Source organism: Protopterus annectens, chromosome 1.part2, assembly GCF_019279795.1.
Source record: "Protopterus annectens isolate FY-2018-M chromosome 1.part2, PAN1.0, whole genome shotgun sequence".
Lineage (NCBI taxonomy): Eukaryota > Metazoa > Chordata > Ceratodontiformes > Protopteridae > Protopterus > Protopterus annectens.
This window is the reverse complement of record NC_056727.1, coordinates 445,924,079-445,942,699: the sequence shown is the minus strand read 5'-3', so window position 1 is coordinate 445,942,699 and position 18,621 is coordinate 445,924,079. Positions and strand designations below refer to the sequence as shown.

General features: G+C 39.4%; 1 protein-coding gene across 2 annotated transcripts in view; it reads right to left on the bottom strand.

The window, feature by feature from the left end:
* Nucleotides 1–283: 283 nt before the first annotated feature.
* KAT14 (lysine acetyltransferase 14) overlaps nt 284–18,621 on the bottom strand; it is a gene marked incomplete in the record, with an annotated part of 1,940,697 nt that continues 1,922,359 nt past the window's right edge. For both annotated transcript variants that reach the window (XM_044056925.1, XM_044056915.1), the window contains 1 exon segment: nt 284–723. In XM_044056925.1, the coding sequence (XP_043912860.1) occupies nt 550–723 (174 nt within the window).

The following is an 18,621-nucleotide window of genomic DNA, read 5'->3' as shown; positions in this document are numbered from 1 at the left end:
TGAGCTTTGTTTTCAACAGTTAAGAGACACAAACACTAAAAGAGGGAACATTAATCGATAATGACTGCATGGACTCCAACAGCATCAGGGTGAATTCTGAGGCCTGCTATGGAGAAGTTTGCTCACACAACTCTCTTTGCTACTCTTGCGAGAAATCATTCTAAAGACTGACCACCTATCTTTGGGTCCTGAAAGAAGTTGCAATTTGTTTTAACTTAACTGTTTAGAAAACATTATGAAAACCATAATAAACCAAATAGTACAAAATATTTTACCAACATAATTAAGATTGGCAGATTTTTTCTTTTATTATTACAGAATGATTCACTTTCAAATTAAACTGTGGAATCAGGCAATGATGATCAAGGTCTTGCATCAGTTTGCTACAAAATGTAAATACATCTGACATTTATGAATAATGTCATTACTGGAGCTTCAAGAAAAAAAAAATCAAGAATGTACTTGGAAAATCTTCGAAAACAGTGGCCTGTAGTGCCCTTAATGCATCCTGACTACATATTCAGATACACTGTTTATTGGCTTAAGTCATTATCTTCTCATCCGTAAGAAAAATGCATGCTTGCATTCTTTGCTGTCCAAAGGAAAATATTTGTCATAGAAGTCCAATATATATTCTTCAATCTGAAATCCAAACTTCTGATACAACAGCACAGCTGGATTGCTGGCAGAAACATGGATGGTCACATCTTTCCCCATGCATGTCTGTAAGTAAAAAAAAAAAAAAAAAAAACATAATACAGGATTAAGTACAGAAGTGCACAATAAGAATTTTAGAGTCGCTTGAGCATGCTCATCGTAACAAAAGATGTTCAAGTAAGTTCATTGCTGCAGTATGATTGATTACATAAGGGAGTATGCTGAAAAGGTACTATCTGATCACTGGGCCTGACTTTACCAGGCAATCCTCTATATATTGCAGTCAGTAGATCGTACAGTGCAAAACAGAGAAGGTGCCTGGCATAATCCTCTGTATATTTTTTTATGTTTTATGTTAAGGAGAACCACCAATAACTGTGCTGCAAGAGTTGTATTTTCTAACCTTGGGAGTAGCCTGAGAATAAGGGAGGGAAGGGAAGGTGCCTCCCTACACCAGGATTGGGATACTCTTTTGCCATTAGGTATAACCAACATTTTTAATTTTGGGGAGGGGGGCAGCCTATACAGCAGTAATAATCCTCATGATGAACACAGTACAGCTGTGCAAGTCAACTCAGCATAACCGTAGATGCTCAAGTAAGATCACTACTACAGTATGAGTCATCATATATAGGAAGAGTGTCAAAACAGTAGCGGAGCATAAAGGCCCTACAGGACAGTTTTGGCAAAGCCTGCAACACATGTCCAGCTGGTAGTACCAAAAAAGTGTGAACACAGATTCATACAACTGCCTCAAAAATGCTGTGAGCAGAAACATTCCAGAAAAAGGGTGCCATAACGGCTGCTGCCCTTGTACAATGAACTGTAATTTGCCCTTGCAGTACTTTTCTGTCCATGGTGATCATAGCAGAAGATGATAGAGCTTTATAGTCACTTAAATACGATTTTCATTCAAACGGTTTTACCTATCTTGAAGGAAATAAATGATGCTGACCTGAAGTTCTGGGCCCATCCAAGTAGTAATTTAGCTACCTGTTAGCTAGCCAGGAGGGGGGAAATATTTTACCCTTCTTTTGAAGGTTTGGAAAGTAAACAGCCAAGTGAATGGCATGGCTAAGAGTTACTTGTTACTTCCAAGACTATTTTAGGCATAATGGAGGGAATGGTCCTCAGAGCCACCTGGTCATTGTGGGAGTTTATGTATAGAGCATATATGCATCTCTGAGAATCTCCTGGCTGAGGTAATGGTCACCAGGCAGTCCTCTCCATAATGCAGCCAGTAGGAGCAGAGGTTACCCATTCAAAGGAAGCCAGACTCAGTTTTTCTGAAACAAAATTCTGGTGCAATGGTGAAGCCACCGCTGTGCTAAGTGGTCCCAAAAGAAAAGTGCCCTTCAGAAATTATCTCACTGACAGCATGGCAGCTCAAAGTGAGCACAAGGGGAAGATGCACCATAATTTATGAAAAATAAAGCCCCATCTCAAAAAGCAGACTAAGACAGACCTACTGAGGTATGGTTTCTCTACGTTGGATGGCTTTCATTTACACCAGACAGAGAATCAAATACATTTACCTAGGTTAGATTTTCTAATATTCAGTTTTCCAGCATCCTTCAGGACCTGCAAAATCTCTGACAGAAAGGAATTTCACTGTGGAATCAAGGTTCTACCTTCCACACTGCAAGGCATAGGCACTTTAGACTCAATTGTGTCAGATCTCCACTGCTATGATAGCAGACTGCAGGATAAAGGTAAGATCACTGGGCTTTTGCTGCTCATTTCCTTGAAAATAGAGAGCCAAGAATGCCGTCAATAGAGATGGGCCAACAGATTCAACCTGGTTCTGTTGTGAACTGCTTTCCATAGAATTTTGGAAATTCATCAACTCGGTGATGGGGGTGTTATTTGTCTTTATTTACTTGGAAAGTCTGACTGGGTAATACCCATGTTTAACGGAGGCCCAGGGAGAAAATACTCTATTTGTTTAAAATGCATTATTCTTAGTTCTAGTTAAACAAACAGTAGTTATATAGAGTATAATGCCCCTTTCGGCATATACTGTACAAAGTGCCTGCAGAAATTGGGAGAGATCTCAGAGGTTTCTAACTAAGATGATCAAGGGACTCAAGCACATGGCTTACACAGACCGACTAAATTCTTTCTCACTATACCTAGTATCGTATAGACTTTTTAGGGGAGACTTGTGCCCGTCTTACACAGCAGTCTCCAACCCAAACCTAATGAACTTACTGCACATCCAAAAACCAACCTGGGCGAGAGCTACCCGTTCCAGGGACCTAAATATGGCCTGTAACTTGAACAGAACGTGCTGGAGGGACAGATTTGTCTCCCAGTGACTGCCGCATCTTTGGAATAGGCTGCCAATTCATGTGAAGCAGAGCACCTCTATGACACTGTTCAAATGGAACCTGGACGACTGGATGGGGCACTGTAAATTCTTACCAGGGATAGCACCCACAACCCTCCTGAACATAGGCAGTCATTAATAAATACACCCCTGTGTATTGATTAGGGTTATCTATGGTATTACATTGGGATGAAACAGCTAAGCTTGAAATGACCTCCAGGTCAATAGCCTAGTAACCTCCTATGATTTACATTTATACACATACAGTAGCTACATTTATACATTCTAAGATTTTACAGAGGTAGAAGTTACTAAAGAGAAAACCTACATGCAACTTAGTGGATTGTACAGGCAGCAGTCATGTATAAAAATGTTTTATCATTTCAGTGAGGCTGAGAGTTTTCTGCTTAAGGAGTGTATTGGGGGAGTATTTTACGGTAATCACAAAGTCTTAACCTGGTGATGAGCATGTGAATGACCACGACTGGTTAAGATGTTGATTAAGCACTGGTTTAAAACTACTGAGTTTGTCAGAGAGTTTTATTGGTGTGGGGATACTATTCCAGAGGTTAGCAACACAATGAGAATACAGTGAGTCTTCTGCAACATTATTTGACTTACTTGTGAGTAGTAAAAATTTGTTACTAGAACTGAAGTCTCCTGCCTAACAGTAGGGCAGTAATAAGTTTTCTACTACAGGGCATTTTTCTGGGTGATAGAGTCTGCGTGCTGTAGTTAGTTGTGAATATGTTAGGTAGTTGTGCAGTTCAAGCTAGTTTAATTGCTTTAAGCTATTACAATGGTGGGTCTTATGAGGGAGATTGGTGGCAAATGTAGCTATTTTACTGTAGCAGGAGGCAAGTTTCTTTTTTTTTGAGTATTGTTTAAGTTTGTTAGGATAGGAGTGGCGTACAAGAGAATTGGAAATAAGAATGTGGTGGCTAGAGTTTTTCTTGCAGAATCTAAGGATTCCATTGATTCTGTAAAGGGAGCCTAGTTTCTGGTGTGTAGATTTAATGGTGTGCATTATATAGATTCATAGGTTCATAGATTAGTACTAAGCTAACTGCCCTTGCGAGCCATTTTAAGCCTAGCCAATTATCCCTTGAGAGACTCAAACCCTGCACCTTGTGTTTGTAAGGCAAACACTTTAACCATTAGGCCACCCTCCCAACCAAATATGCTGGTCATATTTGAGATTGTCATCTATTATAATGCCTAGAAGTTTATTGTGAGTTACAGTTTCAATGACAGCATTATTTGCCAAGTGTATGGTATAAAATTGCTTTTGACTGTGGCAACATTTTGACGGAAAAAGGATTAACTTAGTTTTCTTGGGGTTTAGTAGGAGGTTTGATTCCTTGAGCCTGGTTTCTACAGAGGAATAGGACTTTTGGGTAATGCCTTGGAGCTTACTTATTGTTGAAGCTGCACATATTAATGTTGAGTCATCTGCATACTGAACTAAACTAGCATGGTGAGTGGAGGCTATTGATAAATATATTAAATAGGACAGGACCCAGAATAGAGCCTTGAGGGACACCTGCGGTAACTGGTTGAAAGGATGAGTAGTTTGGTTGCCATTTAACAGCTTGTTACCTTCCAGACAGGTAATTAAGAAACCACAACAAAGAGTACTGTGAAAGTCCTACTGAGGACAGATGAATGAGCAGTTGCTGATGCAAGACAGTATCAAATGCCTTTGACAAGTCTAAGAACATGGTGGATGCAAGCCGACCATTATTTCTATGTTGCTTTATTACATTGGTAAAATGTAATAGAACAGTAAAGGTGCTATGCTGGGGCCTAAAGCCATGTTGTGTAAAATACCTGGCTTTGATTAGCAATCTAGGCACTACAGGAGCTGATGAGGAAGAAAGATGAATGACAAAGTAATATCTGCAGTCTTCTTTCAGGAAGAAAGGAGTGGGGATGTGCTGGGGTGTGTCTACGTTATGAGCTCTGGTGGTGGGATTAAAGCCATAACAAATAGGAAGTGCCAGACTTGTTGGGTGGCAGGCAAGAGAGGGACAATTTCACTGCACAGGCAGTGGCACTTCCATCATGGTGCTACTGAATACCTACTTGCATCATAGTCACGGCATGTTGGGGAACTGTAAGGCCTACAGCCAAAAACACCTTGTCAGGGTAAATGACAATGTAACTACCACTAAACATCCCCTTCTTTCTGCTAATTTTACTTTAAGAATTTGATGTTACAACAGTAAGAGTCAACAAACCAATGACTGAAAGATGGGAGTAGGCACTAGATACCTGGAGAGTAAAATCTCTATAATAAAAGGAAAAAAAAAATGCTGTCCAGGACCAAGAAGAAGCAGGTGCCAAGTTGGAAGCAATCTCTCCTTTGTTTGAACAAGCAAACAAGGTCACTGGTGAAATCCTCTAAGGCGAACTTCGATTCCAAATTGGCCACATCCACTAAGGACAATCACAGGGCCTTCTTCGCATACGTCCGCAATCCCAAAGGTAACTCCTAAATCTGCACTGAATTGGTGGTCAAGAACACCACATACACAAACGCCATAGATGTAGCCAACCTGCTGGCAGACAAGTTCATTGAAAACTTCACCCCCCATCCCCCATCAGTAAACCAGGACATCCCCAGCACCTGACCCCCCCCCTCATCACCAGGGAGCAGGTTATTAATGCCCTCTCAAAGGCAAAAAATACAGCCTCCATGGGACCCAACATCTCTGCGTGTGTCCTACATGAACTCAAGCAAGAGCTCTCAGCGCCACTAGGCACCCTATTCAACCAAAGCCTGTGCACAGGCTTCGTCCCAGCAGAATGGAGGACAGCCACAGTCATCCCTCTACACAAAGGTGGAGCATCCACCGACCTAGGCAATTATAGGCCCATCAGCCTAACTAGCCTGATCTGCAAGGCCATGGAATGCTTTATCATGGACCTTATAAACAAGGACATTGGCAACTTCCAAACACTTGATCCTACACAGTCTGGTTTTGTCAAAGGGAAATCATGCCTGTTAAACCTTGTCACCTTCTTTGAAACAGTCACCAAAACCATATGGCTGAGGGCAAGATAGTGCACACCGCCTACCTTGACCTAGCCAAAGCCTTCGACACTATTCCCCACTTGGTCATAACAGATAAATTCTCCCAGCTAGGCATCAACCCATATGTTACCAGATGGGTAGCTAACTGGCTCAATGATAGAACCCACTCAGTCAAAATAGGGGAATCCACATCTAGTAGTAGACCCGTAACAAGTGTTGTACCCCAAGGATTGGTCTTGGGGCCTCTACTGTTTGGGATATACTTTTCTGAGGCACAAGCCAAAATCAGTGGTCTGTGGCTGACCAGGTTTGCAGATGACTGCAAACTGGGCACTGTCATAAATTCCCCAAGTGATGGGAACATCCTCCAAGAGGGCCTTAACCAAACTAATGACTGGTGCCAGAAGCATGGCCTCAAACTGAATGCCAAGAAATGCATCATTACCCCCTTTGGGGAAAATGGTGTCTCCACTAATTATCATTAATAACAATGTACTAAGCACGTACTCAGTCGTGAGGGACTTGGGCACCCAGGTTGATAGCAACCAGACTTTTGACCAGCATGTTGTCTCCATTGTATGGAAGGCTTTCTACATGGCCCACCTCATAAGTAAGGGTATTTCATCCAGGAACAACGAGGTCATAACATCCCTGTACTCCTCCCTTAACAGACCCATTATCGAGTACAATGCCCCCTTTGGCATGTACCTTGCCAAGCACATGCAGCAGTTGCAGCAGTTGGAGACACCACAGAGGTTCTTGACCAGGAAAATCCAGGGACTCAAACATCTATCCTATACAGATAGGCTAAAAGCTCTGTCGCTCTACTCAGTCTTGTACAGACTGCTCAAAGGTGACCTGTGTTTGGCATACAACGCCGTCTCAGACAAAGCCTTAATGGCATTGCTGCATATCTGTAAGTCAAACTCCACTCACACAACCCGCATGTAAGGTCTCAACCTGGTCTGTGACATTAACAGAACTTGTTGGTGGGATAGATTTGTCTCCCAACAACTTCCCCATCTGTGGAATAAACTTCCTCATCATATCAAGCAGAGTACCTCACTAGCCCTCTTTTAAGCGGAACCTGATAGGAAACAGAAAATATACTCGTGGGATCCCACCTGTGTCGCTGCTAGACAGGGAAAACAGGCGCTGACTTTGTGGGAACATGGGTGAAAGTCTTGGCTAGGCCCTATGAACCTATGAATAAGTAAGCTGAGAAGTAAGGACTTTGGGTTCAAGAAGGTACATTTACTGGTATGATGGCAGAGCTGTTTAGAGGATGAGGCTTAGCAGGATGGTTCTTGCCAATAAATGGAAAAAGATTTAATTTAGTAGCTTAAGAAAGAAATTTACAGCAGCTCTTCCCTTTACTTCCTACTCCTTCATTTGATTTCCTGCACCTTTCCTCCCAACTACTCCCTTAGAGGCTTCTCAGGATTCTTCCTAAGTATTCAACTGAACTTCACTACTCATCACCTTTCTTCCATCACTCTGCTCGCTCTCTCTCTCTCTTTTAGTTCATACAGCAATAAACTGCACCCCTACCCTTTCTTGTAACTCCCATTCTGAATGTTGACTATTCCATCCGAAACAGGAAAAAAACAAACCGCTCTCTCCCAATTCTTCTTTATTTCTGTTTCTACTACTCTTACCTTGCCCACATCTGCCTGATTCCTCTGCACTTCCACCACTTATACAAATTATTTGCCCCTTCTTCTCTAGTGTTATGCTTCATTCCAACATCCCTCTTTATTAATTCTACTCAGGGTTTTGTACCATCTAAGCAGTAATGGTTTCCCATGTGGGATAGTAGGCCAACCTCCCATAACTGGCGAAGCACATACCAAGCCCCTTTCCCACACTTCATCTTCTATCCACCTAGAATCATCCTTATGGACAATACTCTCTCAGTTTCCTTAACTCTCTTTCCCAAAGTCTACACATTTTGTTTATTACACCCTTCCTTCACTCCCATTCACTTATTTTGCCAGATCACTGACACTCCTCCTCTGTTTTTTACCTCCCTCTGTTATCTTTTTAATTTTTGTGCAACAACCAGTCACCTGTACTCACACCACATCTTCTATGAAATAATTAAAGGTAAATTATTTCTCTCCCTCAGCACTGTTCAGTAAAATTATTTTATAAGTTCATAGGTGAATACTAGATTAATTGTCCTGAAGGACCATTTTATACCTAGCCAATAACCTGAAGTCAGAATCAAACCTTGTATCTTATATCTATGAAGTGAACACCTTAACCACTATACCAAAATGCCACCAAATATTTGTAAACAGGATTAGAACCCTTCTTTATATGGTGTTTTCTCTTGCTCACTTCAACTACCTCTTGTGCTACAAAGATAGTTACATATGCCTAAACTTTGCAGTCACTCCAGTTTTCTTCTCACAGTTTAATGTTGTAACTGAAGTCAAGTTAGTACACTACAGAACAAATATAGCAGAGATAGGTACTGAAATTTGGTATTAAGAAAAAAGCTAGTCATGGAATGCACAAGTTCAAGATGTTATCAAAAGAAAGAAGGAATGCAGAAAAATGTGAAAAATAGAAAAGGCATGCCAGACTGAGAGAGAACATTGGCTGGCTAACAGAGAAGCTAAGACAGTAGTCATAGTAGCAAAGAACAAGGCAAAAGAGGCATTCTACTAGATTCTGGAAAGTAACTCAGCAGATGGCACAAATAAACTTGCATCAGGTTGCAAAGCGAAGAGAAATGTACAGAAAACAGTTATCAGGCACCATTCAAAAGGGATGTTAGCAACGACCTGATCATCAGTCCACAGTATATTAAAAGACTGATGGAAGGAGTACTTTCAGCAGCTATTGAATGATGAAAAATTCACAGATTATGTACTTCCCCATATACAGCCTACAATGGAAAAGGAGGAAGAGCCGACCCTAGAAGAAGTAAAAACAGCACTGTGGAACATGAAGTCAGGGAAAGCAAGAAGCTTACATGAGGTTATGGCAGATATGGTCAAAATATTAGATGAATTAGGAGAGACATAGCTCCTGAGAGCACTCACAACCATACGGCAAGAAAGCTGCATCTCAGACGACTGGAAAATAACCATTCTAATATCTGTGTCCAAGAACAAAGGAGACATTTGCAACTGTTGGAACTACAGAAGCATCAAACACTTGTCACGCCTCTGGAGCAGGTGACTGATAAACTAATACACAGGGTAGTAGAATCCAAGATGTTAGACGGTCAGTATGGAATCAGGCGAACAAAACAGTGGTGTGACCAGTATTATTGCATGGTACAGAAATCTGGGCAGTGAAGGCACAGCAGTTGAGAAAGCTAGAGGTGACAGAGTTTAAGTGCCTGAGATAAGTGATAAAATGCACAGTGTGGCATTGATGAAATCTTGACATCAGAACAGAAGTCAAAGTATCGCTGATTACAAAAAAAAAGGTCAAAGAGAAGAGATTACAGTGGTTTGGGCATACATGCAGGAAAGCAGATGATGATCTGGTGAACATTTGGGATAAAGTAGAAAGTGGGAAGAGGAAACAAAGATGTCTAGCAATTAGATGGACGGATTTCATAACAGAAGCCCTGTGACAGTCAGGCATGATGGTCAAAGCAGGTAGGAGTGGAACTGAAGAGAGAAAGGTGGCGATAGCTGACGTGACACTTCACTCCCATATAGAAAATGGGAAAAAAATTGAGGTGGAACACTTTGCCAGCAGCGCATGGTCCAAATGACCCAAGAAAACTTTACCAGGAGTAAGAGTAAGACAGGAAAGCATATTTTATGGGAACAATTAAGTAGGTGGCCTACTGCTGGAATACCTTAGCACCTTCTCAGTTCCAGGCAGATATTTGGGTCTATACAGTGGGGTTAGGGTGCTGACCTGCTTCCCTACAACATTCTGTGCTGACTGGATATAGTGGGTTCAGAACAAATTATTTTATTTGCATGCCACTTCACAGGCCATCATGGCTACCCTGCACAATCAGTAAGAAAAAATGCACTTTTTTTAATGTACCACATAACTGTGGTACTGTTTATAACCAAATGCAATACCCTAAGGCACAATACTGTCTTGTATACCTGGAGTGCAGATATAATGCCCAATATATCTTTGATGATGCTGATGATGAAGTGTTTATTTACAGCTTTCCTGTTCTAGGAACCCTGAAACATGTATACCAACACTCCCACAAACCTAGCTGAAGGAGTATAGCATCATGATGTACTCCCCTTTGGCCTCCACAAAGAACATTCCTGGGCTGGGAATCACCTGAGTGAACCACTACCTGACAACCACAAATCAGGGAAATTGCCTTTTCTAAAGTGTGCATGTGCTGCACCATAAGTTGCTAAGAGCCTGTACAGCTTTTAAACAGGACCTATGAAGACTGAGGAGGGCATGTACACAAAGGCTTTTACAATGGCCCCTGAAATTACTGAAGGAAAGTTTGCAGCATAAAAGAAAAACAAAACTACCCAGCAAAGCTTATTCCTTCTCATGGTACTCATAATAACCGCAGAAAGAATTTGGTTTATGTGGGGAAAAACATATTTCTGGAGGAAGAGTGAGATTGCAAGGGTGGTGAAGCAGTTCATAGTACAAACCAGTGCATTATTTAGCACTAGGGAATAACCCTAGTATAAGAGGACAAATCTCCTTTTATACAAGATTTTTGGATAACATTTTTGTCATCATAAAAGGAGATGAGGAAGCAGCTAAAGACTTGCTGAATTATTGTAGTAACACTAAGGATTTTTTAGGGTTCACACTGAAGTTTGGAGACAATAAGATCAATTACTTAGATATAGAGTTAAGGAAAGATACTGGGAATAATAGATATGCGAGTACTATACATAGAAAAGAAACATATTCTAATAGCTTTTTGCATTTTACAAGTTGTCACCCATTTCACCAAAAAAGATCGGTCATTAAGGGCCAACTTGTGAGAGTGGCTCGAATGATAAGCTAAGAAGCTGACTTTCATAAAGAATGTGACAAACTTGAAGGAATGTTTCTTAACAGAGGGTACCCACGGAATCTTATAGTAGAATTAACTGATGAAATTAAGAACAAATGAAGTAGGGGGATGTATAAACCTATTTTATGGACTGAGCAAAATATTAATAATCCCAGTAACATGATTTCCCATAACAGTAATAACATAGAAATAGGTAACTTTATGATGTACAGTTTTGTGACAACATACAGTGTTAACTCAAATGATTTAAGAAACATCTTATATAAGAATTAGGCGTTAATAGAAAGTGATCCTTATATTACCAAGAAACTTCCCAAACCACCACAAATGATCTTTAGAAAAGGGAAAAATGTTAAAACAATTCTAGAAAGTAAAATTGGGTGCACAATCAGAAACCCAGGAATGACCAAGTGTGAAATGTATTATTTCTGTAAGCACATGGACACAGGTAAAAGTTACTGGATTAAGGATAGGAAATATAACACTAAAAATAAATTTAATTGCCTATCCAAGATGGTTATCTACTTGGCAAAGTGTCAACAATGCCCTGTATTCTATATAGGGAAAACTATTAGAACTTTAAAAGAACGAGTGTACGAACATCTATCCAGTATAAACCATAAGAAAATGGAGAATGCACTCACAAAACGTATATTAGAAAAACCAGAACATACATTTAGGTTTCGAGTAACTGACCAAGTTTGCTCAGATGGCAGAGGGGGACCTGACAACCTCCTTTTAGAAAAATTAGAATTGTTGTGGCAGCTAAATACAAACGCCTGTTTTTATCCAGGAATAAATGAATTGAATTCTATTTTATGTATTTTAAAACTGAAAAATCTAAATAGGTGTAGTTAATTTCAGGAACACCTTTTGTGTAGAACCAGGTAGGATAAATTAAATAACTTGGGTACTGTATTATAAATGGAAAATGGTTTAAAGTTTATTAAGAAAGACTGAAAGAAAAATGTCAAAGTTGGAAGGTTTTATCTGAAGTAAATGTATTTACATTGTTAAGTCATGTGATAGACTAATACGGTATCTAAGCGGGGGGAGTGTCATAGTCGATGTATCTGAAGAAGTCTTTCTGATTTGGTAAAGACGAAAGGCGCCTAATTCGACTGTTTTGTTTTTTTATTTTACAGTGACTAAATCAGTTGACATTTTTACAAACTAAGCGACTTGTGGTTACTATGAAGTATACTGCCTGGATTGTGGTAGCAGTCATCATTTTTACATTTCATAGTTTGCGTGCTTTCTAAGCTTGTTTTGTGTCTACGTCCCAGATGGCTACCGACAAGACAGACAGTAACCAGATGACGAGTACGCAGAATAACGAACCTGGCAACTTGACTTTACTTATCAACTTGCTCTCCCAACGGATCGAAGACCTGTCCACTAGACTGGACAAGATGGGAGATACATTAACCCATAGCCAAACGAATGTAACGGACAATAACCAATTGAATGGAATGGGTAATGGTAGCATATATCAGTCGAGAACAGATTTAAATAATATCAGTAGAGCAGACATGAATCCCACTGCATCTACAAACCAGAGGTACTCTATGCAAGATAACAGTGAAATTGGTAACGGAATATACCGAGCAGTTACTAATACAGTATCTAACACCTCGAGGCTTATAGGGACTCTGAATATAGCAATTTGGTTAAATGAACCAATGACATTCAATAGAACCGAATTAGCTTCTCAACAGGAGAACCCGGCTAGAGGTAAAGTAACTATAACTGCGAATTTGAAAATGTTAGATCATGTTTTAGTGAAGTACAAAAAGCTACAACTAGAAGTAGCGTACTTCCAAGAGTGCATAAGAGAAAAAATAGTCCCGAAAGGGCTGAGAGTATGGCAGTACCAGACAGGTTTAGAAGAAGGGTCAATTTTTCATAACAAATTAATATGTATGTTTGACAAACATGGAAAAGAACTATTAGAACTTATGGTCAAACATTACCAGGCGAATTTGGATGTCCTAACAACGGACACACAAAAAATTGACCAGGAGATAATTAATGACACAGACTTTGACCAATACAAGTTCGACTACAACAGTACCTTTGATGGTATTAATCAACTTATGGAAAAATTACAGGCTACAAAAGTCCGGAAAATGCAGAGAGACAAAGTAGCAAACAGAAACAGGACAGCATATCCAAAACCTCCCCCATCACAAGTATAGAAACCAATAGCTGAGCCACAAAGGGAAGGAAGTGGCCCTGACTTTCAGGAAGCGAAAACAAGAGGCCAAGGAACCAGAGTAATAGAAAATCCACCTACATTTAAGAACAATGGGGTAAGTAGGAGTGAGAGAATCAAAAAAATAATTTCAACCCTGGAGGCCAACAAGGTTCGAATCACCACCAAAATGGTGGTAATAGTGAAAATTTTCACCACCAAACTCAGGACCACACCCCCCAAGGAGTGAAACAACAACGGCCCAACAACAGAAGACGGAGGAGATAGATTACATGGACATAATGAATAAAAGGCACTGTAAAGTGTTAACAAACTTACAGGGCGATTATAAAGTCTTTAATTACACTGAGACTGTAATCGAACCCGAAGTAATTGAACTGTGTGCAAAAGGCCAAACATTTGTCACTGCAGAAAAAGCGCAATTAGCGCAAACACTGATAGATTTAAAACTACTAACACGTAAAATGAATTTGGCAATTATTATGGGATCAAGTGAATGCAAATTAAATTAATTTTATGTAGCTAGTACGTTTAACCCGCCACTACACAGTAGTGTCGCTTTGTTTGAAAAAATGTGCGAAATTGATTTTAGGTTCAACATTGAGAATAGAAGAATGTTGAAAAATGAAAAGAACATTACAAAGTATGAATGGCAAGCAATTAATGAACTAAAAAAGTTACCACTTAGATTCATGAAACCATATAAGGGAGGGGGGTTAGGTGTGATGCAAGTAGAGGATTATAAACAAAGAATGAAAGATTATTGGATAGTGAAACATATACAAGGGTGTCAAGAAATGAGCTTAACATAGCTTATGCAAGAATAAAGAGCTATTTAAATGACTTGTTCATTGAAGCAAAGGTGGACATTGACATGTATAATTATATGAGTATGGTTGCACCACGTATCACCCTATTATTCAGTGTGCCAAAAATCCATAAAAGCTTAGTAGATCCACAAAATAGCATAACGTATGGTTATGCTAAAGTAGTGGATTCCATCTTGAAAAAATATATTAAAGAGGAGAAAATAATTTGTAAAGATTCATGGTCCTTTTTGAAAGAGGTAAATAACTTAGAATTCAAGGGTGACCACAACTTTATGACGATAGATGTGAAAGACTTGTACACATCTATCCCACATCAAGAAGGAAAAGAGAGGGCCTCAAGACAACTGCAGAAACTGGGAGCCCCAAAAAGTGAAATTAATTTAATAGAGGAACTATTGGATATTATTTTGAGTAACAACTATATTACATTCAATAATTCCTTTTATTTACAAAAAATAGGGGTTGCCATGGGGTCTCCCTGTGGCGCAAATTTCTCCAATTTGGTAATGGCAAATTGGGAAGATGAATTTATTTGGAATAACTCTAGTATGAGAGAACAAATCTCCTTTTATACAAGATTTTTGGATGACATTTTTGTCATCATAAATGGAGATGAGGAAGCAGCTAAAAACTTGCTGAACTATTGCAATAACACTACAGATTTTTTAGGGCTCACATCAAATTTTGGAGACAATAAGATCAATTACTTACAGAGTTAAGGAAAGATACTGGGAATAATAGATATGCGAGTACTATACATAGAAAAGAAACATTCTAATAGCTTTTTGCATTTTACAAGTTTTCACCCATTTCACCAAAAAAGATCGGTCATTAAGGGCCAACTTGTGAGAGCGGCTCGAATGATAAGCTTAGAAGCTGACTTTCATAAGGAATGTGACAAACTTGAAGGAATTTTTCTTAATAGAGGGTACCCATGGAATCTTATAGTAGAATTAACTGATAAAATTAAGAACAAATGAAGTAGGGGGATGTATAAACCTATTTTATGGACTGAGCAAAATATTAATAATCCCAGTAACATGATTTCCCATAATAGTAATAACATAGAAGTAGGTAACTTTATGATGTACAGTTTTGTGACAACATACAGTGTTAACTCAAATGATTTAAGAAACATCTTGTATAAGAATTGGGCATTAATAGAAAGTGATCCTTATATTAACAAGAAACTTCCCAAACCACCACAGATAATCTTTACAAAAGGGAAAAATGTTAAAACAATTCTAGAAAGTAAAATTGAGTGCACAATCAGAAACCCAGGAATGACCAATTGTGAAATGTGTAATTTTTGTAAGCACATGGACACAGGTAAAAGTTACTGGATTAAGGATAGGAAATATAACACTAAAAAGAAATTTAATTGCCTATCCAAGATGGTTATCTACTGGGCAAAGTGTCAACAATGCCCTGTATTCTATATAGGGAAAACTATTAGAACTTTAAAAGAACGAGTGCACGAACATCTATACAGTATAAACCATAAGAAAATGGAGAATGCACTCACAAAACATATATTAGAAAAACCAGAACATACATTTAGGTTTCGAGTAATTGACCAAGTTTGCTCAGATGGTAGAGGGGGACCTGACAACCTCCTTTTAGAAAAATTAGAATTGTTGTGACAGCTAAATACAAACGCCTGTTTTTATCCATGAATATATTAACTGAATTCTATTTTATGTATTTTAAAATTGAAAAATCGAAATAGGTGTAGTTAATTTTAGTAACACCTTTTGTGTAGAACCAGGTAGGATAAATTAAATAACTTGGGTACTGTATTATAAATGGAAAATGGTTTAAAGTTTATTAAGAAAGACTAAAAGAAAAATTTCAAAGTTGGAAGGTTTTATATGAATTAAGTGTATTTACATTGTTAAGTCATGTGATAGATTAATAAGGTATTTAAGTGGGGGGAGTGTCATAGTCGATGTATCTGAAGAAGTCTTTCTGATTTGGTAAAGACGAAAGGCGCCTAATTCGACTGTTTTTGTTTTTTATTTTACGGTGAATAAATCAGTTGATATTTTTATGAACTAAGCGACTTGTGATTACTATGCTGGATTGTGGTAGCAGTCATCATTTTTACACTGCACCATAAGTTGCTAAGAGCCTGTACAGCTTTTAAACAAGACCCATGAAGACTGAGGAGGACATGTACACAAAGGCTTTTACAACGGCCCCTGAAATTACTGAAGGAAAGTTTGCAGCATATAAGAAAAACAAAACTACCCAGCAAAGCTTATTCCTTCTCATGGTACTCATAATAACCGCAGAAAGAATTTGGTTTGTGTGGGGAAAAACATATTTCTGGAGGAAGAGTGAGACTGCAAGGCTGGTGAAGCAGTTCATAGTACAAACCAGTGGATTATTTAGCTGTTCTAGGGACACTGCTTGGATCATAAACTTAGCCAAGTATAGGAAAAAGTACATCTCCCTTCTATCTAAAGTAAACGCCCTTGAAGGAGTGAAAGGTTACAGAGGCAAACTGTAACCTGCCAGAAACTAAAGGAACATAACATAGCCCTGTATTCTTCATACCCAGAGTGGCAGTTAAGGCCTCAGTAGGAGAAACGAAGAGAAAAAGAGACTAAAGAGAGAAAGTACAGTAGTGTAAATAAATTTACCATAACAGCAGATGTTTGAATGACACTGCTGCAGTAACCTAACTGTATGGTTTATATCCTGCCAAGGATATAATAGCCGTCCAACTTCCAAAGCTTCAGGGCACTTTCCATGCACTCAAACAGTCTAGCAGCTTGAGCTAAGCTGACTATAAGACAAGACCACAACCGCCCTGGTGTCAGACATCAATGAGAGCTAATCATAACTGGAATGGTTCACAAGAAGGATAGCAAGGAAGCAGTGGTTGCAGCAAGCAGAATGTTATGGTGCATCTTAAAGGTGACAGACTCCACAAACAAGAATGTAATATTTCTACTCTAAAGGCCCCTGGTCATATTACATCTTGAACATTATGTATAGCTCTGTAGGCCACACAAGGAAACAGACATCAAGCTGGTGGACGAAATCCGGAGAAAACACATTTGAATGATCCAAGGCATGAGAAGAAATAATATGACCATTGACTAGAAAAGGTATAGCTCCCCTCTCATTTGAGAACATAAGAGACAGGGGTATGGGGGTTGTGATACTGAAGTACTTAAGTCAAAATAATACAAAAGGGTCACCCTGAACAGGCAACACATTGCAGGAATTAAATAATCCCTTCAACTTCAAATTAAGTTTTCCACTGAGAGAGTAGCAAATCCATGATACTGACTGCCAGAATGGACGATTATTAGGGAATCCAGAGAAGTATTTAAGAGGGAATGGAAGTACACAAAGGATAAGGGGGTAAGGATGGAGGGGGTAGAATGTTAAATGCTCATAAAACATATACTCTAATGTCCAAAAGGCAGCACTCTGTACTGAAAGTTGTTCCATTAAGAGCAAACTGAAGAAACATTCTTCACTAACTGCAAACAATGAAATGCTACACAGTTCCTTCATGTTCAATGACATTATCTAGATGTCCTGCAGCAGCAGAGGCATGACAGTCTAGGTCTGCCCCAAAACATTTTTTCAGAGAGAATCTGGTCTATGAACATGGCCCTTTCTGGAAAGAAAAACTAACAGCTCTAAGACATGGTCATCCTAAATCACATCAAACACACATTGACATGATCCTTCATGAAGGTTCTCCAACTCAAGACAAACTCAGTCCTCTAACAGGCAGCCCTAGAGAACAGTCAGCGTTACCTGCCTGACAGACAACTGAAGACAAGACCTTGGTTTGTCTGAATGCTTTCCTCAGTATGTTAGGATGCTTGTTCTACAGCTGGCTAGGCCTAGATGAAAATGTTGAAGGGTGGTAGAAAGATTTTACAGGTACTTAACAGTGGAAGCAGTCTGTATTATTTTCTGGCCACAAGAGCACCTGTACGATTTCACTGCTTTAGACAATGAACATAGAAACGTTCCCAAAAACTCACCAAGACTGATACCTGGACTGGACCCTGTGAGCAGCAAAAAAAAAGAAAAAAAGGTTGGTCCAGTGACCAAGTGAACCTTCATACAGTGGCAAGTAATACCAAAGTGCATGTTAAGCATGCCCACAAGGCTTTTGAAATGGAATGCAAAAGAGTAACACCAGTCTCAGAACTATCGGCAGTATTCCCAATTTTACATCTTGGCAAAATGGATGTGCTTACTGAATTCACTGAGGCACAGAATGAGATGACAGGCTCTCACACCTTTCAGTAATAAGAACAGGGTGTCATTAAACTCTTGGCATAAACTTAAAAGTGGGGCAATGTCTAGGATTCTTCAAAGTAGGAAACTCTGGGCCTGCTCCAAGCCCACTGCAGAAACCAACACCACTCAGATGCAGCAATTTCTGTGGGAGGAACTAAAAGCCCTAATACAAGGCCACCCATGACAATGCTGAGAAATTACCTGTCCTCTGAGAACAATCCTACACTGGCAGTCTGGACGTGTGTTAGGATTTTGACTGCTGAGACTCTGGTGTCAGTCTCCTAGGTGACA